General features: G+C 50.3%; 2 protein-coding genes across 3 annotated transcripts; both read right to left on the bottom strand.

Moving 5' to 3' along the window:
* Positions 1-1184: 1184 nt before the first annotated feature.
* Efnb3 (ephrin B3) lies at positions 1185-7266 on the bottom strand. Its single transcript, XM_004857452.3, has 5 exons — positions 6757-7266; positions 4246-4538; positions 3967-4059; positions 3750-3854; positions 1185-3338 (listed from the first exon to the last, which is right to left on the bottom strand). The coding sequence occupies exons 1-5, from the start codon at positions 6876-6878 to the stop codon at positions 2929-2931; spliced, it is 1023 nt and encodes a 340-aa protein (XP_004857509.1). The 5' UTR covers positions 6879-7266; the 3' UTR covers positions 1185-2928.
* A 1711-nt stretch (positions 7267-8977) lies between these two features.
* Wrap53 (WD repeat containing antisense to TP53) lies at positions 8978-21817 on the bottom strand. 2 transcript variants are annotated; one of them, XM_021238049.2, is made up of 11 exons: positions 21163-21817; positions 20925-21023; positions 20466-20577; positions 12000-12088; positions 11711-11801; positions 11367-11499; positions 10376-10584; positions 9897-9974; positions 9639-9742; positions 9361-9495; positions 8978-9261 (listed from the first exon to the last, which is right to left on the bottom strand). In XM_021238049.2, exons 1-11 carry the CDS (start codon positions 21564-21566, stop codon positions 9015-9017), a joined length of 1701 nt encoding a protein of 566 aa, XP_021093708.2. In that variant the 5' UTR covers positions 21567-21817; the 3' UTR covers positions 8978-9014. The 2 variants fall into 2 exon arrangements, with proteins under 2 accessions (XP_021093708.2, XP_004857508.2); XM_004857451.3 differs by lacking the exon at positions 9897-9974.
* Between the last annotated feature and the right edge of the window lie 771 nt (positions 21818-22588).

The following is a 22588-nucleotide window of genomic DNA, read 5'->3' as shown; positions in this document are numbered from 1 at the left end:
CTTTGGTGAGGTGTTTGTCTGTCACAGAGACAATTTATCCCCATGTCTCTTCCCTCCTGTCTCTCCACCTATACCTATAGATGCATGTGTCAGGGAGGACTCTCTTTCTGCTCCTTTGCCCCTCACACACACAGCCCTGCCCCAATCTTGGACCCCTCCCTTTCTCAGTGGGCCCTGTTGCTGGGCTCTGAGTTGCCATAGTGACGGTTGCCAAGTCCCTGAGGCTGATAGCCAGCGATGGGGCTGTCGGCTCCATCCACGCGGGAGGCTGAGGGGGGCTTCCCATTGTGTGGAGAAGGGGATGTTGCCAAGACAACCAACCCCCACTAAGGGCCAGGGATCAGCCCTTCCACCCCCCATGAGCCTCCCCACCTCAGGCAGCTCCAGTGTGGGCTCCGAAGGCAGGAGTAAATTCCAGACAGCCCAGCACCTGGCTCCCCAGTTTCCAACTCCCCTCTAGCATCGCCTGCACCTCTCAGGACCCAGGTCTCTGGCTGAGGTGGGGGAGGGACAGGGGACCCTTGACCTCCAGGCAGATGGGAGACAGCAGGGAGGGAACCTAAAGTCAGGGGAAGGGTGGGAAGGGCAGAGGTTGTGACCCCTGCTGACTTGCTCCAGTGATGCTCCTGATGGGCGCTTTTGTGGTTGGAGAATGGGACTGAGTCTAGGGGGCTGGGCACCTGGGCTTTTTGGGAGAGAAGAGGCGGGTGATGAGTATACAAGCTGGAAATGAGCACTTGACACCTGGGTCCCTGAGTCCTTCCTACTTTCTTCTGATCAGCTACATCAGCCTCCAATGACAAAACTCAAGAGGTGCCTTGAGGAGGGGTGGTAGGGAATAGGATTCTACTACACACATGTTTTCACCAGTCTGCTAATTGTGACTTCCCTCGCTTCCCAGGTGCTTAGATTGGCAACAGACACTATGTATGTGTGACTGTAATTCCTGAACATCCTCATTTGAGTGTTCTGGCAGCCCCTCAGCCTGAGTTCTCTCCCTCCCCTGGATGGAGGTGTTCACCTTCCTCAGCCTTCTCTCCCAGCCCATGATCCCCTCCCCACGGACTGCCCACCTCACACTCCAATCAACTCTCTCTCCCCATCCCTCCTCACATCACCCACCCCTCAGCTTGAAAGCCATCCTGACCACCAGATTCACATCATCATTCTCCAGCCTTCTCAGCAACTTTTGAAGTTTTTTATTCTTTTTTTGGTTTTTGTTGTTCAAATTTCCCTTTTACAGTAAAACTATTGAGGTGACGGCCATACCCCGCCACCTCCCCCATGGCAATATCAACTTCCTGTTCCCTGGAAGGAGCTGGGAACTACTGCACCAGAGAGATGACTTGACCTCTGGTGGACAAAGCAACCATCTTGGCTGGTGATTGAGGTGGTGACTTGATGTCCAAGGGCAGCTTTGATCTTATAATAAAACTGAGCTGGGAGGAAACTGAGGCAACAGCCAACTGTGCACTAGAGAGCAGGAAGAGGTATAGGCTGGTGACTATGGAGACAGTGGCCATTTCTAAGTACCACTGACAACTAGACCAGTCGATAGGCCACCATTTTGGTCACTAAGAAGGGAGCCGTGTTGGCTCTGAAGGGAAGATGCAATGAACAAGACAGCCATCTGGTCACTGGGGGAGAACACATGGGCTTTTGGGGTAGTCCTGTTGATTAACAGAGATTATATTGAGATACAGGAAGGGACAAACAAGACAAATTGGGCCTGCCATAGCAGATGGCAGTTATCTTAGCTGTCTTAAAATCACACAGAGCACATGGGAAGGGAGGTCCTGGGAAGTGCCACTGAATACTAGGAAAGTCTTCCTCAGTCCACCTCTGTCTTCTTACAGTCAGTAAGTTCCAGCTTCCTCCTAAAACAGGAAGTTCCTCCTGCCCCCTTCTCCACAGGTAAGAACCATCCACCTTCCACCCCCAACCCCCCCGGACTAAGCCACTTGGAGTTCCAGCCAGACCACTTCCTATTTCAGAAGTGCTACTTCCTGTCCTGGATGAAGGCACTTCCAGTTCCTGCTGCACTGCTTCTGCCACTTTCCAGGCCATTTCTGTCCAGGCCTAGCCACTTCTTGTCTGGAGAGAGTCACTTCATGTCCCAAGTGGCCCATTCAGCATCAGACCAAGTCCACAATGTCCCAACTGGTTCATATCTTGCTGTCAGCCACTGGACAAAACAGGACACTTCTTCTCATGGTAGCTGTCATGACCCAACCACCCCAAATGGCTGGAGTAAGTATGTAGAGGCTTGGGGCAGGGCAGAGGAGGCCCTACTACCCATGCCCTGAGCTGGGGTGGAGTGCCAGAGCCTTCCCCATAAGGCCCCCATTTTTGGTGGACTGAGGGGAGTGCTTGGTATGAGAGGTCAGAAGGGGAGCTGAGAGCTAAGGGGAGAAGTGCTTTGATGCCCCCCACCCAGGAGATGGGAGAGGCACAGGATAAGAAGCCAAGAAGGTAAAGGGAGATGTAAGGAGGAAGATGCTAGGGAAGAAAAGAACAGACCTAAAGACAGGAAAGCGAGAAAGAATAAGAGAAAGAAAGAAGAGAAAAACAGTGAGAGGCATAAAGAAGTGCCAACCAAAAGACAGACTGTTCCTGCCCCTACTCTGGGTGGTCAAAGGGGACATGGATACCTGGGTCATGATCAGAGAGGAGGCTGAGCCTGTGCTTCCTCCCCAAGGGACACAGAGACATAGGGATGCCCATGGCCAAATGGGAGGGCAGGAGGGATGCAGTGGAAATCTTAAGGGATCCTAAAAGTAGAGACAAGAGGAACAGCCAGAGGAATAAAGGAGCTAGTGGGAGCAAAGGGGGCCAAGAAGATGCCAGAGGTGTCCCTCAAACCATGAATTAAACCAGAGGAGCACCCTAAGAAGGGCTTGATTTAGGAGGGCCAAGTGGAAGGAGCCCTCATACCTTGTAGTAGATGTTTGGAGGGCTCTGGGGGGGCCCATCCTGCACGATGTACACAGGATGCCCGTAGTCACCACTCACCTTCTCATAGTGGGGACAGAAGGGGGGATCTGTAGCCCCACCACCCCGCAAAGCTATCCCTAGCTCCCCAGGCTCAGCCTCCCGAGGTCCCAACCCCCCTCCCCCCCCCAAGCCCAGAGACCCTCCCCTCCCAAAGGAGCCAGGACCAGGGTGGCGACTCTCCGAAGGCTTGGCCCGCCGTCTCCGCCAACACATGGCACCCCCAGCCCCTGCCACGCCCAGCAAGAGCAGCGCCAGCCCCCCTGCTGCCCCAGCCACTGCGGGCATGCTGGGAGGGGGCAGGGGGCCTTCAGCACCCCGGGAGGTTGCATTGCTGGTGGGGTCACCTGGCAGGGAAGGGGTGAAGGAGGAAAGAGGGGGGGGGCTGAAGAAGCCACCTGGACATCTGAATACCCAGCCTTGGGGTACCCATGGGCTTCCCCAGTGGTACCCAAACCCCTTGGGGACCCCACTTTACCTCCCCACCCCAGCCCCACTCAGAATCCAGGTGTCCAGCCCTGCGGTTCCCTGCCACATCGTCCTCCCCACTTCTCTGACAGCACTGATTGAAGCACTGACTTGGCTAATTAGTTCTAATTGAGTCTTTTCCTCATTTGGCTTCCATTCCCCTCCCACCCTCCCATCCTCTCTTCTCTTTCCTGTATCACCACCCCCAAAACAGGAGAGAGGGAGAGGGCGAAGGCAGGGCAGCTGGGGTCTGCGAGTAGAGAGGGTTGGAGGCCCGCTCCGACTCCTACCTGGCATATTCTCCTTCCCGGGCTCCAGGCTATGAGCTGCCCCTCTGTCTCTCTCCATGGGCATTTCAGACACAGGTTTTCGGGGGATGGCCCCTCCTCGGGGACCTGGAGATGAGGAAGACCCAAGAGAGAGACTGAGACAATTGCCCTAACCATTTCTCCGAGTACTGACTGAACTCCCTCTGCCTCCGGCAGGTATCCCCCCAGCCCCACTCACTCTGTCCCACTCGGAGAAGCACCTTCATGCCTCTGGTTAGGCACACGCCACCCTGCAAGCTCTCCAGGCCTTCCCGGGTTCCATCAGATGTGGCTGAGAGAGAAGAGCAGAGGGAGAAGTTGGCACGCTAGGGTCTAGCCCCTATTCCAACCCCATGTCCTGGCAGGAACACCACTGAGGGGACAGGGGTCTTCCTCTTGATTCTAATGAACACCCCCTCATCAACCCTCCATCCCAGGGACTACTTCTCACTTGACCCTGCCCACTCCCCAGCAATACCAATGATGTAGTAATCATGGTGTGAGCGGAACTCGTGGCCCCAGAGGTTAGGGCTGTACTCCTGGAACTTGATGGTGAAGCGGAGATCCAGGTCTGGCCGGTCACAGGTGAGGAGGAGGTTTGGGGCAGGGGGTGCCTCACAGCGCCGGCCCTGGGCACCCCCTACCAGGTACAGCTTATAGAACTCATAATTAGGAGAGGAGTGGGGGCCAGGAGGCCGGGACCGGGGGCAAAGCAGGTCTAGGCGGTCCCCGATCTGAGGGTATAGCACATAACCACCTTCTGCCTGGAACCTGTGGGGAGAAAGGCCAGGTGGACAAGAAAGGAATATCAAGGGTGTGGCCCCCAAAGCTTTCCTTCCCTCACCCCTCCAGGACAGCAATTCTCAGGCAGGCTCTCATCTACCTGCCTTTGTCTGAGTGGAAAGTCTGTTCTGTGAGCTTGGGCACCAAGGACTCTGAGAGCTCACATCAGAAGCAGCAGGAAGCCAGGCTCAGAGGTCTCCTGCCCCTTGGTGTGCCCAAATGCACTCTTCAGCCCGCCCTCACCACATGCACACTGCCATCTCCCGCTCCATCACCGGTGCTGTTGCCATGGCAACAGGATGCCAGTTACCAAGGAGCTGGCCTCTCTGGAACCACACAGCCCACCCCTCCCAGGTGATTTCACTATTCCATGGCAGTCAACCATGGGGACAGAGCCACCCCTCCTCCACACCACCACTGAATTTCAAGGATTTCAGGCAAAAGAGGTGAGGTAGAGGTGAAGAAAGAGGTGTAAAAGGTGATCCTGACCAGTGTCCCAAGTTAGCCATTAATGGGACAGAAGGCAAATGCCTAGTTTAGCAATGGCCCTAAATGGGGCTAAAGGGAACCAAGGTGCGGGGACCAGCTTCCCCAGGTCATTCCCCTACTCAGTCCCCCTACCCTGAGGCTCAGACTTCCTGGGTAAAGTGCTCTATTGCTTTGGAGTTGAAGTAGTTGATTTTCCTAACCACAACCAACACAACCCAACATCTCCTGAAAGTGGGAGGGAGGCTGGGGAACCCATGGGTCCAGCATAGCCATAACCTGCCAACCACTGCAGCCCCTCCCTGGAGACCTCCTCTCTAGAGACAGGGTCACAGGCTAAGTCCCAGGGGACTGCTGCCCATTATCTTCCTAGACTACCAAATGATCCACTCCTCCCCTGACATCCAGAAGAGCCCCACCACACCAAACTGCCTTTTCTTGACTCTATCAGAGTAAGTCTTAATTTATGACCTCGAGCTACACCTGATACTCAAATTGCAGTCAGCCTTAGTACAGAAAAAACATTGAGATTATCCCCCAAAGAGATATAGGAGGGAGAGAAAGATGCCAGAACAGGGAAGTGAGAGTCTGAGAAGTAAAGAGAATAACAATAATCCTAGCTCTCCTTTCATGAACATATATGTTCAAACACTTTACCTCTAATCCTCATAACACCTGTAAGGATTGAGGCTATAAACTCAGAAAGGTTAAGTGACATGCCCAAGGCCACACAGCTGAAAGAGGCAGAGCTAGGATTAGGACCATTGATTTGATGAGCTCCGAAGCCCAACCCCCACCTCCCATGGCCTCCCTCAGCCTCCCCAGGAAAGTGAGAAGTTTTTTAAGCGCAAAAGTTTGCTAAAGGGAATGAGAACTGCATGGAGGCAAAGGGACCCAGAGGACCTCCCAAAGGTTCTGTCCTACCCTGTATGGCTTGAAGTTTCATGTGACCCTTGGCCTCTTTTCAGAGCAAAGCAAGCATGCCATGGAACAGAGGCCCTGATGGAAGAGTCTGCAGCAAAGACAGGGGGAGGGGGCCGCAGGGTCCTCAGGACTCCAGAGGCAAGAGGGAAGGAAGGAAGCTGGAGTGGGCTCACTGTTTCTTCTACAAAGAAGCCCCAAGCCAGGCAGGCAGGCATACGTTCTGGCCAGAAAACTGTTCAGCCAAGGGCTCACCCACCTTCTGGTTGTGGGCAAGAGTTGGGAGACAGACTGAAGAGTCAGGAGCCTTGGGGAAATTGTTCCCAGAGCCCCCAAACTGAGCCCCCTTCCCTCCCATCTCCAATGCTGAGTCCCTTGTGGGAGGGAGGCACCCCTGCCTTCCCCTCAGCGCCTCAGCAGCACCTACTCAACGGCTCTCTCCTGAGAGCTGACATTAACCAGGCTCCTTCCAATCCCCCCCCCCCCACGCAGGTTTCCCACAGATCCAAATAACCACTCCACTGCCCTCCTGCTGCCCATAAAGTTTTTGTCTTTGCCCTTTTGGGGTCTCCAAACTCCTGACACATGGACATCACTACCCGCCTCTAGCTGTGTGGGACCCAGGAATCTGGCTCCCAAGATCACTGTTCTCTGTAACCCAGTCCGGCACAGCAGGGCTCTAGCACCTTTCTCCAGCCTCCTTCTTCCTCACAGAACCGAGGCCCCAAGTCCCCAAAGCTCCCACACTCACTTGCCCTGCCCTTAGGTTCTGGGGTATCCCCAACCTCAGACTGCTCACCTCTTATTCGCCGAGTTCCAGTAGACAGGCTCCAGGCTGAGCCCAGACACCAGCCCCCAAAACGCCAGAAGCAGCAGGGCCCCGACTTGCACACCCCCCAGCCCGGAATGGGGGCCCCCCATGACCCCGCCAAGGCCTGGGGGGCGGGGCACCAACTCCCCCAAAGTCGCTCACCCCCAGGGGTGATTGCCTCGGCTGGCCGGCTGTTCAGCCCCGGTCACCCTATGGGTGGCTGGTGCCCCCAGCTCCCACGAGGACCTGCTTCCTGCTGTCCCCGAGCCCCCCGCTCCAGAGTGCTCAGCCCGACCAGAGCCCTCGCAAGGGCTGTCTCCAGGCGCCCTCTGCGCCCCCGGCCCACGCGCCAGCACCCCGAGATTTGTGCGCCGGCCTAAGTGGGGGGCTGGGGGAGCCAGGGTCCAGGTGGAGGCAGCATGGGGCGCCAGGAGAGGGAGCAAAGAAGGGGACGCCGAGCCGGAGCCCCAGCCTCGCCGGGATTGAGGGCAGCGGGCTAAGGGAGGAAACCAGTCCCGAGCCCAGGAGGGGGGAGTTAAAGGAGAGGCGGGGAGGGGGAGAGGATGGTGGAGGGAAAAACCCGAGCTGGAGCTCAGTCGGAGCGGGCGGCAGCATCCCGTGGCACACGCCCCCCACACCTCCCTCACCTCGCGCACCTCCCGCCCACGGCAGCCGCCTCGCCCGCCGCCCTGCCTTGCCGCCTGGCGTGGTCTGTCGAGCACGTTTTGTCTCTCAGAGTCTCCATCTCTGCCTGACTTTTTGCCTGTCTCCCCTCCTGCGTCCGACCCCCCAATCGGTTGGAACCTTCCTCTCTAAAATCCAGAAAGGCTCTCGTCCTCTCCACCCCAAGGAACCCACCCCTTTCGCTTCCTCAGCCTCCTCCTCTTCCATCCCAAAACACCACTGCTCCCGGCTGCTCCCGAGCCCATAGACGAGAATAACCTTGAAGACTAGGCACTTCACAAAGTGCGGCTGAGTTGATAGTCACAGCTACCTGTGTGAAGTGGGAAGGGCAGAGCTACTGATCCCATTGTAGTGATGAAGAAACCGAGGGTCAGGGACGACCCAGTGACTTGCCCAAGGTCACACGTAAATCTGGAATAGTCACAAATCAAACCCCGGGGGCTGAACTCCCAATTCCCAGGGTCACTTTTGATCCTGCTTCCAGGATCCTTTACTGGTATCTGAGGGTTAGGTGAAAGGCAGGAAATTGAGAGTAAACTTGGGCCCTTCTTAGGTGGTTGTGGGGAGAGGTGGGGCTGAGAGAGGAAAAGGGGTACCTACAATTCCAAGCCCACACTCCTCAGGAAGGGCTGTTTCCAATTATCCTGGGGGAAGGGAGGTGTTGCCTTTTTGGGTGTAAGAACCCTGGCTTTCAGCACCTCCTGGCAGGGGCGACATTCCTCTCCTCCAGCTCAGGCCTCCACAGGCCTTTCCCCTCCCTTTGGTTGTGAGGTCCCCAATTGCATCCCCTGCTGACAGTTTCTCTTCAAAGACCCCCTTCTCAGTTTTTGGCAAGGTGTGTGGGGGGAAGGAAGCAGATGGGAAAACAAGGAGACTGGGCCAGCTGCTGAATGAGTACATCCCTTGCCCTCGTCCTGCATCTCACAGAAAGATGGAAGGTAAAGGTGACATGTGTATTTCCAGCACCTTCACTCTTTCCTGTGTGTCCTTGACTCTGGTTACTGGGTTTCTTGCCTCTTGGAGAAGTACAGGGGAGGAGAATGGAGTGCTCCCACACCCCTTCCCCTTCCCCTTCCCCAAAGCTGAGTAATGGTCCCTCTGCTGCAGGATAATGGTAAATAGTGTGGAGTGTGAGTGAGCGGGTGTCTTGTCTGTCACTGTCTGCACAGTCTCACACAGTCACACCCAACAGTCTGACAAGGAGCTCCTGCCACTCCAGCTCAGCCCTACTCACCCTGACCCCTGCTGCCCCCACCTTGGAAGTGAGATTTCAAACAGGTTTCCCCCCCTTCAGTTTACCTAGTTGCCTAGCAACCGCCAAGTCAATGGCACGAAGCCCCACCCCCACCCACTTGACTTCACACCAGCTCAGCATTCCATTGGCTCCTGCCTAGTCCCACCTCTCAATCCCTGGTTTCAGGAACAATATGCCAGTCACCCTGCTGCAGGACAAGGGAACCCACTAGTACCCAGCCCACACCTGTCATTTGCCATTTGCCTCCCCAAACAGACACAAAGACTCTAGTATCATATAAAACCTTTTTTTTTAATATAAAACCTTTTTATATAAGCTCACCCTCGCCTCCCTCTGTGCCTCCTTGTCTGGTCTCACCCTGCTGGTCATCAGGGTTACTGGGATCTGGACCTCCCCAACACCACCAGAGCTGAAGTCGATACTCAGGGTGGATGTGGCGCAGGGAGAGTAGGGGAAGGTCTGGCACCTGCTCCTCTTCATCCCCACTTTCGGTGGGCTCTGGAAACACACGCTGACCAGAGGCAGTGGCCAGCAGAGGCAGACTAGGATGAAGGCTGGCGGGATAAACCGAGAGTCTGTGAGCCCTACAGCAGGCATGCTTGCTCCCTCAGACATCACCTCCCTCCCCAGCCCCATGGAAGAGAACTGCAGACCTCACTCCATTGGTGCAATCCTTCTGGGGCAGAAAACTCAGCACTGGCTCTGGCTTCCCATCATTGTCAGCCCTGCTGATGTCCCACACAGCGACAGCTCCGCTGGTGCTACCACTCACTAGGAATTGCCCGCTCCTGAGAGAGAGGGAGACTTGCTGCCACACGACCACTGCCCCTAGGGGGGAAAACTCTGACACCCAAGGCTGGGACTCTATAGTCCAGCTCTGGCACCCCTGGGGCATCAGGGTCTTAGGCAGGAAGGGGCCATGGCCACTCACGGGTCTAAACTGAAGTAGATGCGTTGATTAGTGGTCACCTCCCGACTTAGGGACCACAGCGGATGACTGGGCTGACGGAGATCCCAGCACAGAAGTTCAGCATCCTAAAGACACAAAACAGGGTCTGGAATGTCTTTCTCACACCCCTCAAAGTCCCTACCTGCCTAAAGCTTGGCACTGCCCAACACACTGCAGACTGTATCCTTACTCCTGCTGGGAGCGATGCGCTGTAGATCACTATGGCCAGGCCTAACTTGCCTCCTCCCTGGGATGAGGCAGGGCCCACGTGGAACGAGGAACATGAATCTTGTTTGCTTCCTCCCGCAGGCAGGGCACCTTGGGAGGAGAACAGGCAACAAGAGGACGTGGTGGAACAAGGCCTGGCAGAGAAGAGGACTATCTTCCTCCCTGTCATTCTGCCAGAAAACCAAGCATGACGTCTTGCAGACCCTAGCCATTCTCTCTGTTCCAATCAGGCATCCCCTTTCCATTTTCCTTATCTACACTATAAATAAAGGTGCTGAGGATGCAAGCCAACCCTTTTGTCTCATCAGGACAAAAGTCTTCCACCTGGCCTCAGCTTTATAAACTTTACTGCTATCTTTGTCTTTTTCTTTAACTTCTTAATCTCCCACCATTGTTTCTCACTCCATGAACCCTTCAACCACATGGGCAGTGGCACACTCCTACACTACTGCCCACCTACCTGCTTTGGGCTCCCAGCATGTGACTCCTACCTTTCGGGCTCCTGAGAAGAAGCGGTTGCCATCGGGATGAAAGCACACGTGGGTGATGCCCCCTCGGTGTCCACTCAGCAAGGCGAGAGGGGAGCCATCATCCCAGGCATACAGGCCAAGGGAACGGCCGTAGGAGCCACAGGCATAGAGGGGCTGGGTGGGACTGAAGGCTATGCAAGAGATGATGCCACTCTGGCCCTGCTTTTTTGCTAGAGAGGGAAGGAAGGAACAACGTGGAAGAGAGGGCAATGGCACCTGGCATTAGAAGCAGAGGTACACCACAGTTCCCTGCCCTAGCGCCAACATGCTGGGACTCAACATCTCCCTCACCTTGTTTGTCACCAGCAGCACAAAGACCTCTGATGTTTCCCAGATCCTTCTATCCTCTCAAAGCATCTAAATGCCTAAGGCTTCTATCTTCCCTCTCCAATCCCAGCTTTTCCTGGAAGGGATGGAAAGCCAAAGGTCTACAGGAAATGGACTCAGTTCCATCTCAAATTTTCAAGAGGGTTAGGGTATAACTCAGTGGTACAGCACTGGCCTGTCCTGGCACTTGTCCTGGGTCCCATTCCCAGCACCACAAAAAAATAATAAAATTTCTAGAGATTAGAAAAAAAAATTTTTTTTTTTTTTGAGACAGACTCTTGTCATGTACTTCAGGCTGGCCTTGAACTCACTACGTAGCCCAGGCTGGCCTTGAACTTGAAGCGATCCTCCTGCCTCAGCCTCCCATGTGCTTAGAAGATTTTTGGAGATCAAAATGTACAGTTTACAGGGCATGGGTTCAGGAGTTCTCTAATGAGCTGGTCAAGCCTGGGAAAGCTTCCCCCAACTCTTAAGTTTGCTTTCTCCTCTGCAACTGGGTACAACGTGCCTCCCAGGCTAAACTGAGAGCAAAGCAAAACCCTACAGGTGGCCCCTGGTTCACACAAGGCCCCTACACAGGTGGCACACCCTTGCCTCTTCTCCTTTAAGAGGCACAAATGCTTACCAAAGGTGGCTCGGACCTCGCAGTCTCGGCCAGGCCGGGATGTGGAGAAGACACGCACAGTCCGATTGAAGCCACAGAAGAGCTGGGAGCCATCCGGGGAGAAGCAAAGTGAATGGGCTGCCATCAGCTCATCCTGGGGGAAAGAAAGGGCTAAGAACAGCTCCTTGCAAAGCCTTGGCCATCCTCAAGGAAAGAGCTGAGCCAAGAGGAGAGCCAGGGGGCCAGGGATCTAGCTCAGTGTAGCAGGCTGCCTAGCAAGCAAAAGTTTGATTCCCGGTACCAAAAAAAATTTTAAAAATTAAAAAAGACGAGAGCCAGGGTCAGGGTGGGCAGGGAGTTTATACCAGGTGATTGTAGGCACGAAAGGAAGCTCGGAGCTCTCCAGTGAAGGCGTCCCAGATGTGAATCGGGTTCTCCCGGCTGCTGCTGGCCACACTGAGAGAGACATGGACACTGAGGCCCTGGCACTGTCAAAGGACGGGAAGGAAGCCAACTGACTGGCCCTTTCAGCTCCCATCTGAGGACACATGAACTTTCCTTCTCTGGATATCCCTGGCAGCCCTGACACTCAGTGGAGGAGTCCCTTGAATGGGGGCGGGGGGTGGGGTGCGCAGGGCAAAGAACATCACTTACTAGGAGGTATCTGGCTCGGATGAGGACATCAGAGAATACCAGCAGTAATCGTAGATGGTATCACCCTCCACCATTCGAAGGACAGGGACCTGGACAGAGATGCACGAATGACAGGGTCACTGGCTGGGAAAAGGAGTCAGTGGCCCGTGCCCCTAGCATTTTACAGAAGAGAGGAAGACCATGTGTTAATCAGACAGGAGAAAGCAGATGGAGTATAAATAAAGAAGCAAATCTTCAATGTTCAATTCAGCCTTAAATATCAGATTTAGGCCACTAAGAGCCATATAGGTTCATACTTTTTTTTTTTGGTACCAGGGTTGGACTCAGGACCTTGTGCTTTCAAGAGGCAAGTGGCAGCACCACTGAGCAAAATCCCCAGCCCTCTTTCTTTGTGTTTAAAAAGCATGAACCTGAGCCAGGGATTTAGCTCAGTGGTTTCACTGCCTGCCTCGCAAGTGCAAGGTCCCGTGTTCTGGTACCAAAAACAAAAACACAAAGAAAGAAATGAATGACCCAGAGACAAAAAAGAAAAAGCCAACCAATAATATAAATATTTACTGAGCACCTACTAGGTTCCATTTTATTCTTTAAAGATTAGGGCTGGGAGGGCCAGGGATTTAGCTTAGTGGTTCCTCCACCTGCCTCGAAAGTGCAAGGTCCCCAGTTCAAAACTCAGTACCAAAACAAAAGATTAGAGCTGGGTATACAGACCAGTGATAGAGTACTTACTCGACATGCATAAGGCCCTGAGCCTGACCTCCAGTACTACAAAAACAAACAGTTCAAACAGCAAAGATCTTACAATAAACAAATAAATAAATACATAAAACTTCTGGGCATGGTAGTACATGCCAGTAATCCCAACACTCTGGGAGGTTTAGGCAGGAGGATCGAAACCCAAGTTCAAACCCAACCAGGGCAACTTAGCAATTTAGCAAGACGCTGTCTCAAATAGTAAAAAAAGACTAGGGACAGAGCTCAGTGTACTGGGTTCAATCTCCAGTACCAGTACCAAAACAAACAAAAAGTGACCTCTTCATCTGGTTTAAGGGAAAAAAATGTTAAAATCCCTTTCCTAGCAGAAATCTTCCCTCAGAGGTGACACTGTCCTAATTTATCATTCTCACACATTTCTTTCTTTCTTTCTTTTTTTTCTGAGACAGGGTCTTGCTAATGTAGTTCAGGTTGCCCTTGAACTATGTGGCTCAGACTGGCCCTCAAACTTGCAGCAATCCTCTTGCCTCAGCCTCCCAAGTGCTGGGATTACTGGTACAAACCACCATGTGTGGCTTACATATTTCTTTAGGAATATAGTTATACAGGGGGAAAATAACCCCAGTATCTAGCATTGTATTGCGTGACTTTTAAGTTTATTATGGTATCATATTGCATGTACACCTGTGACTGTGGTGAGATTGAGCCTCAGTGACACATTTGGCTCTGATTTGCACACTGGCACTACTGCATAATACTCTGCTCCACAAGGTACCACACTGATCTACCCCTCCCCTGCAGACAGTCACTGATGGTTCTATCTTTTGGCTTTGACATTCTGAAACATGGGGAAGGGTTTCTCCACAGCATCTGCTGGAGAGTAGTAAAATCACTGGTTTCTGTGTTATCTGTATCACCAACTTTGAGATAACGTTAAATTTGATTCCAAAGTGCTCATCTTAACTTACTCTCCTCACATCAGTGTGTAAGAGTGCCTTGTAGTCAGGTGTCATGCCTATAATCCCAGCTACTCAGGAGACTGAGCCAGGATGGCAAATTTGAGGGCATTTTGAGTAATTTAGAAAGAACCTGTCCCAAAGTTAAAAAATGTAAAGGGATGATGGGAGTAGGGTGTGGTGGCACAGCCTGTAATACTAACATTCTGGGAGACTGAGGTAAGAGAATACCAAATTTGAGCCCAGCCTAGGCAATTTAGCAAGTCCTTATCTCAAAATATAAAATGGGCTGAGGATACAATTCAATGTGAAGATCCTGGGTTCAATCTCCAATATATATTAAATAAGGGGGGTGTGTGGCTTAGTGGTAGAACACCCCTGGGTTCAATCCCTGGTACCACAAAAAGAATGGAAGAAAGAAAGGGAAGGAAAGGGTGGGTGGGTGGAAGGAAGATCGTTCAGTTTGGTGCTCTTTATCCTCTTGACTTGTTAGACTTATATTTTTTTCAGTTTGAAGGCCGTAAAATAGTATTTTGTTATGGCATAAATTTGCATTTCCATCACTATAAAGTGAGTTTAGACATCTCTCCATATATTTACCAGCCATTTGGGTAAACTTGTCATAATTTTTGTCCACTTTTTAAACCAGGTTGTTTTTCTTACTGGTTTATAGAAACTCATAATAGAATGATGTGCCAGTCCTTCATCAGTTATGTGATTACCCTCACAGAGCTGTCACCCAGCAATGGCTTCAATTTTTACCCCACTGGTCTAAATCCATATGACCAACTGCCTGCAGGACAGCTCCACTGGGGCATTCCACAAACTCTATTTGTCCCTAAAAGGCCCAGCATCTCCCTGCTTCATGCCTGCTGGTCCTCCTGGGCCTCACACCCAGTTTTCAACCCTGGAATGTGCACACCAGCCTTGACCACCACTATTCCTTCACCCATTTCCTGGCCCAACTCAGTATCAAAGCTGCCAGTTCCTCCTCTAGGTTTCCCTCAATCAGGTTTCCCTCAATCCATCTTCTCCTCTTTGTTCCCACTCAGAAGAACCCAGTACAAACCACTGCCTTCTTGCTGGCATTTCTGCAGCACTCTACATATTCATTGGGTCTCCCCACACCCCTCATTTCAACCTGCCCATCCATTCTCCACACTTGCAATCATATCAAGGCCCCCAAGATCTAAGAATTAAGTCTGAATTCTGTACAAAGTCACCCTCCTGTTGAAAATATTTCAATGGAGCCAGGCATGGTGGTGCACGCCTGCAATCCCAACACTCGGGAGGCAGGAGGATCACAGTTCAAGAACAGCCTGGGCTACAGAATGAGTTCAAGGCCAGTCTGAACTACATAGCGAGATCCTATCTCAAAAAATAAATAAACATTTCAGTGACTCCATGTGGCCCATCCTTACAAAGGTGTCCATCCCCAACCCACCACTCAAGGCTCATCCCTACCTACTTACTCCCACCAATGGCATCCTAACATTTTGACTCTCAACTCTGCATACTCTCAATCTGCAGCTTTCATATGTAGTGGTCTCCAAGTTGGAATATTCTTCCTTCACCTCCCCAGTAACTCCTCAGACTGAATCCTCATCTTTTTCCAGGGCTCTGAGCTGCTTCTTCCTCTGGGAAGCCTCCCCTAGGCCCTAAGTCCCCTGCGGAGCTCATACTGCAGAGTCCTTATCTGAGATGGTGGGAGTCATCCTGTTTTACCTACCACGATCTTCCAACACCTAGTGAGTGGGTAATCAGCAATCAGTACATGTTTTCATGAACAAGGAGAGACAAGAGATCATTTTAGGAACAAAAGGCCCAAAATAATAAAACCCTGATTTGAAGCAGAGGCAGTGGTATGAGGAAAAGTGGGTAGATTAGAAAGATTAGGCAGATTTAATGAGATCTGGTAATTAATTGGATGTGGGACGACTGGAGAAGGAAGATGAAAGTATGAGACCCTAGCTTCTGGCCTCTATACCTGAAGCCACAAAGTCAGTGGAGGACGTGGGGAACCTAGCAAAGCCATGAGGTGCAAACATCCTTGGTGACTGAGAGAAAATCAGATAGCATAGACTGAAAGAGAGACTTTGCAAAAATGAGGCTCTAGCATTTGAGAATGAAGGCACCCTCATCCCTAATCTAAGAAACAGAAGGCACAGGGGAAGACAAGACCCTCCTGGAGAGGGGCAGAGGGGCAGGGAAGGGCTCCACAAGAGCCACAGGCTAGGGCTAAGGATGTACTTCAGAGGCAAGAGAGCTTGCCTAGCATGTGCAAGGAATTGGGTTCCACCCTCAGCATCACAGGGAGAAAAACAAGAGCTACCTGGTTGGGCGAGTAGTTACGGAAGAGGCTAGGGGGTTAGGAATACAAGTTTCAGAAAGCTCTGTGAAATGATAAAGAAAGGAGGAGAGGAACTGGAAAACTATGTTGGGCAGAAGACCTAGTTCACACAGGCATATAGAAATCCAGTCATCTCCCAGGATCTGAGGGATACTGACTCCAGGACCCCCACCCCATATCAAAATCCGTGGATGCACAAGTCACTTATATAAAATGGTGAAAGAGACAGGCGTGTAGTGCATGCCTGTAATCTCAGCATTTTGGGAGGCTGAGGCTGAAGGATGCCAAATTCAAACACCGCTTGAGCAACTTAGCAATTTAAGAAGACCCTGTCTCAAAATAAAAAACATGCCAGGTGTGGTGGCTCACTCCTATAATCCCAGCACACACGAGGCTGAGGCAGGAGGATCACCACAAGTTTGAGGCTAGCATGGCTACATACATAGTGAGTTCAAGGCCAGCCTGAAATACATAAAAAAACCTGTCATAAAAACAAGCAAGCAAACAATCAAACTTTTAAAAAATTTAAAATGGGCTGAGGATGTAGCTCAGTGCAAAGGCCTTGGGTTCAATCCCCATTCCTGCAAAATAAATTTTAAAAAAATAAAATGGCTTAGTATTTGCATAGAACCTACACATATCCTCCCATATATTTTAAATCACTTCTAGGTTACTTATAATACCTAATACAAGATAAATGCTATGTAAATAACTGTTACATTGTATTGTTTAGGAAATAATGACAAGAAAAAAACCTATACATATTCAGTATAGACACAATTCCAAGCATCCTCTCCAACCTTAACTTGGGGCCCCTAAAATGCCTATTCTAGGATCTAAAACCCTCTTATTTCTCATTTTCTCCTCAGAAGGCTCCATTTATGTTTTTGGACTTGCCAGGCCCTGGCTGTCCCCTGTGGTCCTCTCAACAAAACACACTTCCAGGACAGGAGGTGGATGGATATCACATGCTCCTAATTTCCAAATCTTTTATTTTCCCAAACACAAGCTCCCCTGCACTTCTTGACATCAGCCCAGCTACCTCTTTGTATTGCCCTTCCTCTACCACTGAGCTACAGCCCCAGACCTTTTTATTTTTTATTTTGAGACAAGGTCTTGCTAAGTTGCTCAGGGTAGCTTCAAATTTGGAATCCTCCTGCCTCAACTTCCCAAGTACCTAGGAAAACCGATGTATATCACCATGCCCAGCACTTGGTTATAAGCTTCACAAGAACAAGGTCTTTTATGTTTTGTGCCTGCCCAGGTCTCAGCACCTCAGCCTGGTATACAGAATGTGCTCAATAAAAATGCATTAAACTGGGCCAGGGATTTAGCTCAGTGGTTCAGGCGCCTGCCTTGCAAGCGCAAGGTCCCGAGTTCGATCGCAGGTACCAAAAAAAAAAAAAAAAAAAAAAAATGCATTAAACTGAGCTGGGCATGGTGGCTGATGCCTATAATTCCAACCCTGTCTTAAAAAAAAAGCCATGCATGGTGGCACATGCCTGTAATCTCAGCCTGAGCTACATAGTGAGTTCAAGGCAAGCCTAGTTACATAGCAAGACCCTGTCTCAAAACAAACAAACAAAACAAAACAAAAATAAAGAACCATTAAACTAACTGGGCGTGGTGATATGCCTGAGTCCCACTATTCAGGAGGTTGAGGCAGGAGGACGGCTGAAGCCTAGAAATTCAAGACCAGCCTAGACATCTAACAAGACTCTGTCTCAAGAAAACAAAAAGAAAACATCCAGGCATGGTGGTGCATGCCTGTAATCCTAGCACTCAGGAGGCTGAGGTAGAAAGATCTCTATGAGTTCGAGGCCAGCTTGGGTTACATAGTGAGTTCAAGGCGCCCTTAAACTACATAGTAAGACCTTGTCTCAAAAACAAAACAAGGGCCAGAGGTTTAGCTCAGTGTGCCACTGCCTGCCTTGCAAGCACAAGGTCTTCAGTTCGATCCCTGGTACCAAAAAAAATGTATTAAGAAACAAACTGAGAAAGAATTAATGGACTTGTCCAATTAATCTGGGCCTGACTCATGCCTTTATTTCTTCCGCGACCACATCAATTGTCTTCAGTCCACATCTGCTGCCCACTCTCATGGTCAAGTCCTAGGCTTGGTCATCTCCAAGGCAGCACACTTCAATTCAGTCTCCTACTACCATCTCTGACCCATCCAGTTCACTTTTCCTATTTGTCACTGTTTCTACCAGAAAATTATTCACCTTCATCAAAATCATATTTATTGTCCACTTCTAGTCCACCTTGACAAGCAGGCCCCTGAGGACACTCTCAGGATACCCTTGCTCTCTCTTTTTCTTGGCAATCCCCAGCCAGACTATCCTCCTATTTCATGCATGCATGAAACTGATACCAATGACTACTACTATTTTTTTTTTTGGTAACGGGGATCAAACTCAGGACCTTGCACTTGCAAGGCAGGCGCCAGAACCACTGAGCTAAATCCCAGCCCTACTACTACTATTTATTGAACAATCACTATATCCCAGGTGCAGTTTTAAGCACTTTATATTAATTTATTATCAATTCTCAAACAACTCTGTGAGGTGGGTGTCATTATCATCCTCACTTTACAAACAAGGAAACAAGAGACACTTAACTTGTCAGGAAAGATGCTTCTCCTCCTCCATCCATGTGCTCTCTAAAGATTGAATCCCTTCTCAAGGCATGAGATGCCATATAGAAGTTCTACCACTTCTCAAAGTTTATTCCCAATCCCAATTTCTCCCCTTAGCTTTCTATTTCACATTTAGCATACTTAAAAACCCTTGACTTCTGTGCTAGTACCTGTTCATATCCCTGTTCTCTCCTCTGAATTGTTCCAACCATCCAACCAGCTGCAAAAATATGAACACTGCCTTTGATTGCTCCCTTCCCTCTACCTCCATGTCCAGTGGATCTCTAAGATCTACAAAATACACTTCAAGTCCATCCACATCTCTCCAGACTCACTTTGCCCAATTCTTCATCATCTTCTGCCTACATGATAATAAATACATCCTATTAAGTCCCCTAGACTTCAGTCTAGTTCACCCACAGTCCATTCACTCCTCTTTTTTCTTTTGGTACACTCTTCTTTTAAAACTCTCCCATGCAAGCTGGGCGTGGTGACACATGCCTGTAACCCCAGCACTTGAGAGACTGAGACAGTAAAATCACCACAATTTAGAGGTCAGCTTGGGCTACACAGTGGGACTCTGTCTCAGAAAAAAAAGAAAAACACTCTCCCATGGTTTCTCGAACTCCAAAAGGCCTTCACACAGAACCCCACATGATACATCTGCTCATCACCTCTCCATCCTCACCCTACTTTCCCCTACTGACACATTTTATGCAAGTTCTGTGAACAGACACTGTTTTCCAGCTCTCAGTCTTTATACTATCAGTGCCTTTTCCTGGATGGCTCTTTCCTTGCGCCTCACAGGACTGATCCATTATCATCCTCTGGGTCTCCCTCACAGGTCTCTTTTTCAGAGCCCCACCCTTCCACTACTGTATCTAAAGTGGTCTCTCCTGGTAAGTCCTTCCTCACTGTTTATCTCCTTTAGAACATGTGTTACTGCTTTTCTAGAGATAGGGCATCACTATGCAGCCCATGCTGAGCTACATCCCCAGCCCTTTTTTAAAATTTTAAAACAGTCTCACTATATTGCACAGGCTGGGCTTAAATTTTCTTTCATTTTTTTTGTACTAAGGATCAAACTCGGGACCTGGTACTTGCAAGGCAGGTGGAGGAACCAGAGCTAAATCCCTGGCTGGCCTAAATTTTCAATCCTCCTGCGTCAGCCTCCCCTGGCATGCACCACCACTCGTGGCTGTAATGATACTGCCTATTTACTGATTTACATCTGCAAATCACACAAGAAAAACAACCAGCTTTTTATCTTCACCTCTTTATTATACTAGCACTAAACACAGTGACTGACATATTGGTAGTCATAGTTAAATACTGTCACAAGAAAGTCACTACTTTTTCTTTTTTGCTGGCCTCAAATTCCCAGTGATCCTCCTGCCTCAGCTTCCTAAGTGCTGGGATTACGGAATGTGACACCACACCCAGCGAAAAGCCACTACTTTTCCACAGAAAACATGTATTCCTGACTAAAGAGGGGATGAATATCTCTAAATGATTTAAGAGTTCAAGGCAGAAAAGCTACATGTGGAGCAGGACATGGTGTCACATGCCTGTAATCCCAACACTTAGAAGGCTGAGGCAGGAGGATTGCCACAAATTCGAGGACAGCCTGGACTACATAGGGAGACCCTGTCTCAAAAAAACCCCCCAAAAAACTACATGTGGAAATTCACAGTAAAAGAAATCCCCCTTTGTGAAGAGGAAACCTGTGAACTATATTTTCTCCATCTACATGAAGGAAGTAAACGTTCAGTGTCCGATGAAGAGGCAACGTTAGCCCCTACCCTCACCATTTCTGCATATTCCACTTGCTCCCCGTCATTGTACAGCTCTGGGGGCAGATTATAAATCCGAAGGATGTTATCAGCACTACTGGTCAAGATGCAGGAACCATCGGGGGCCCTAAAAATATAGTATAAGAGTTAGAAAACTGGAGATGCTTTCCAAGTGTAGACCAAGGGCTGAGCCTACCTCTATGATAAGTGACACCCAGACCTTGATATGAGACACAAAGTCCTAGATCAGTGATGGCGAACCTTTTAGAGCTTTCAACGATACAAACAGCCCACTGGGGCATGCATGCCATAGGTTGGTTTGCCACCCGTCCTAGATAAAACTTAAGCTCAGTCATCAGAGTGATTTCCTACTCCTTCACCCACTTTTCATGAATCCTTCTCCCAAATAAGTGTAGTGTTTTAAGGTGAAAACCCGCAAGGCAGTCAACTCCCCGATCCACTATCCTCACTTACCATTTACAACCTTTCAAGAAGTTCTCAGGTTGGGCACTGAATTCAGACCAGGAACCACTAAGAAATCGAGGTAGCTGGGAGAAGCTGTAGCTCCAAATGCTGGAAGGAAGATGAAGAACAACAAATCTGGGTCGCCACAGCAAAAGGGAAATGGGCCTGGAGTAGTGGGACTGAGAACTGGTGGATAAGATCTCTCACGTTTTCACTCTCCTCAGATTCTAGATCAACTGCCACTTACTTGTCTCCCTCAGCCTCTGGACCGGGATCCTCAGACGTATTTTCCTCGGCTTCTCCAGCCCCCAACTCTGGCCCGTTCGTTTCTTCTGTAGGCAGGCTTGCATTTTCAGAAAATTCTTGCTTCCTGATTGGAGGACTCGAGTCCCTAGGAGTATCAAACTTTGCTTCCAGGGGTGCGGAGGGAGAAGCTGGGTCCCCCTCCCCCAGCTCCTGGGACACAGCTGGGCCAGCGAAAGGATCTGGCGACGTTGGGGGGGGGTCATCTCTATTGGGTGATGGTGGGATCAGTTGAGGGTCTGTATTTTTGTCCATCAGGGAATCCTGGGGGGAAGGACCGGCTGGAGCTAGAGTCTGGTATGAAGGAAGCCCGTCCGGCGATGAGAGTCGCTCCTCCGACATCTTCATAGTGCAGAGAAGCGAGACAGCCACTGGCCCTGGCCGGGCAACCCTCTTTCAGCTGGTACCGGCTGCCCGGTCCGCGGAGTGGCCCAGGCAGCTCCGAAGTTCTCAGGGATCCGGAGGCAAGACTAAAAAAGCCCACTAGTGCCTTTCTTCCTCTTCTGCGGTGAGGCAGAAGACCCCCGCCCCCCCCGGAAGCCAGGCGCACCGAGGGGATGCCAAACCGAAAGCACCGCGTTCCGTGGGTCGCTACGAGCAACTTGTTCTCGCGGGATTTGGGCCCTCCTTCCGATTGGACCTCGGCACCCCGGATCAGATTTCGCCGGCAACCCAAGAAGGGTTGGGACAGGAAGTAACTGGTTAGGTTTACCCTGGGGACTCCTAGTGGCTGCTAGGAGTTGTAGTCTGAATGCTTTACCTGGGTGAAAACATCCGACCATCTCCCACGGTAATTCTTTTATTTTATTTTATTTTATTTTATTTTATTTATTTATTTGTACCGGGGATTGAACTGAGGTCCTTGTGCTTGCGCAGTAGCCAGCCAAACCACTGAGCTAAATCCCCAGCCCTCCCACGGTAATTCTTAAAGCAGCCACTCTCCCTCGCCTGCAGAGGGCGCATGATTTTTACACGTTTTGCACTTCTACTGCATCTCCGCCAAATTCTTCAGGCTTCTTGTTTTCATTCATTCATTCAATAAATATTTATTATCAATCAAGCTTTTACTCTCCCACCTAGGCGTTGGAGAATATAACAATGAATAATACAGTTAACAAATTCTCAACCCTCATACGGTTTTTGTTGCTGTGCATGAAAGGCAATGAATAGATAAACTTTTACAGATAGTGATAAGGGCCATAAAGGAAATTAAACAAGATGGTGTGATATAAGATATCTACGGAACGCCTCAGACTGAGATATTAAGGAAAGCCTTCCTAAAAGGTGACATTTTAGCTGATAAGGGAAAAACTATCCAGCTGGAATTAAAAGAACAGTCAATGTTCCAGGCAGCGTGAATGGCAAATGCA

This window comes from Heterocephalus glaber, unplaced genomic scaffold, assembly GCF_053883595.1.
Source record: "Heterocephalus glaber isolate CG9 unplaced genomic scaffold, H.glaber_assembly_v1.0 deba00001564, whole genome shotgun sequence".
NCBI classification, from domain to species: Eukaryota; Metazoa; Chordata; class Mammalia; order Rodentia; family Bathyergidae; genus Heterocephalus; species Heterocephalus glaber.
Note: the sequence above shows the minus strand (reverse complement) of the source record. Positions and strands in the feature narration are given on the sequence as shown.

Bases quoted from the DNA above. Each gene is read 5' to 3' on its own strand.
- Efnb3 (XM_004857452.3), bottom strand. From the start codon at position 6,878: ATGGGGGGCCCCCATTCCGGGCTGGGGGGTGTGCAAGTCGGGGCCCTG. The intron at 4,539-6,756 runs GTGAGCAGTCTG...TTCTCCCCACAG, and splicing joins TGGAACTCGGCGAATAAGAG to GTTCCAGGCAGAAGGTGGTT. The intron at 3,855-3,966 runs GTGAGTGGGGCT...CCTCATCTCCAG, and splicing joins GCTTCTCCGAGTGGGACAGA to GTCCCCGAGGAGGGGCCATC.
- Wrap53 (XM_021238049.2), bottom strand. From the start codon at position 21,566: ATGAAGATGTCGGAGGAGCGACTCTCATCGCCGGACGGGCTTCCTTCA. The intron at 11,500-11,710 runs GTATAAACTCCC...TCTTTCCCCCAG, and splicing joins TTCGTGCCTACAATCACCTG to GATGAGCTGATGGCAGCCCA. The intron at 10,585-11,366 runs GTAAGCATTTGT...TTCCCTCTCTAG, and splicing joins CGAGGTCCGAGCCACCTTTG to CAAAAAAGCAGGGCCAGAGT.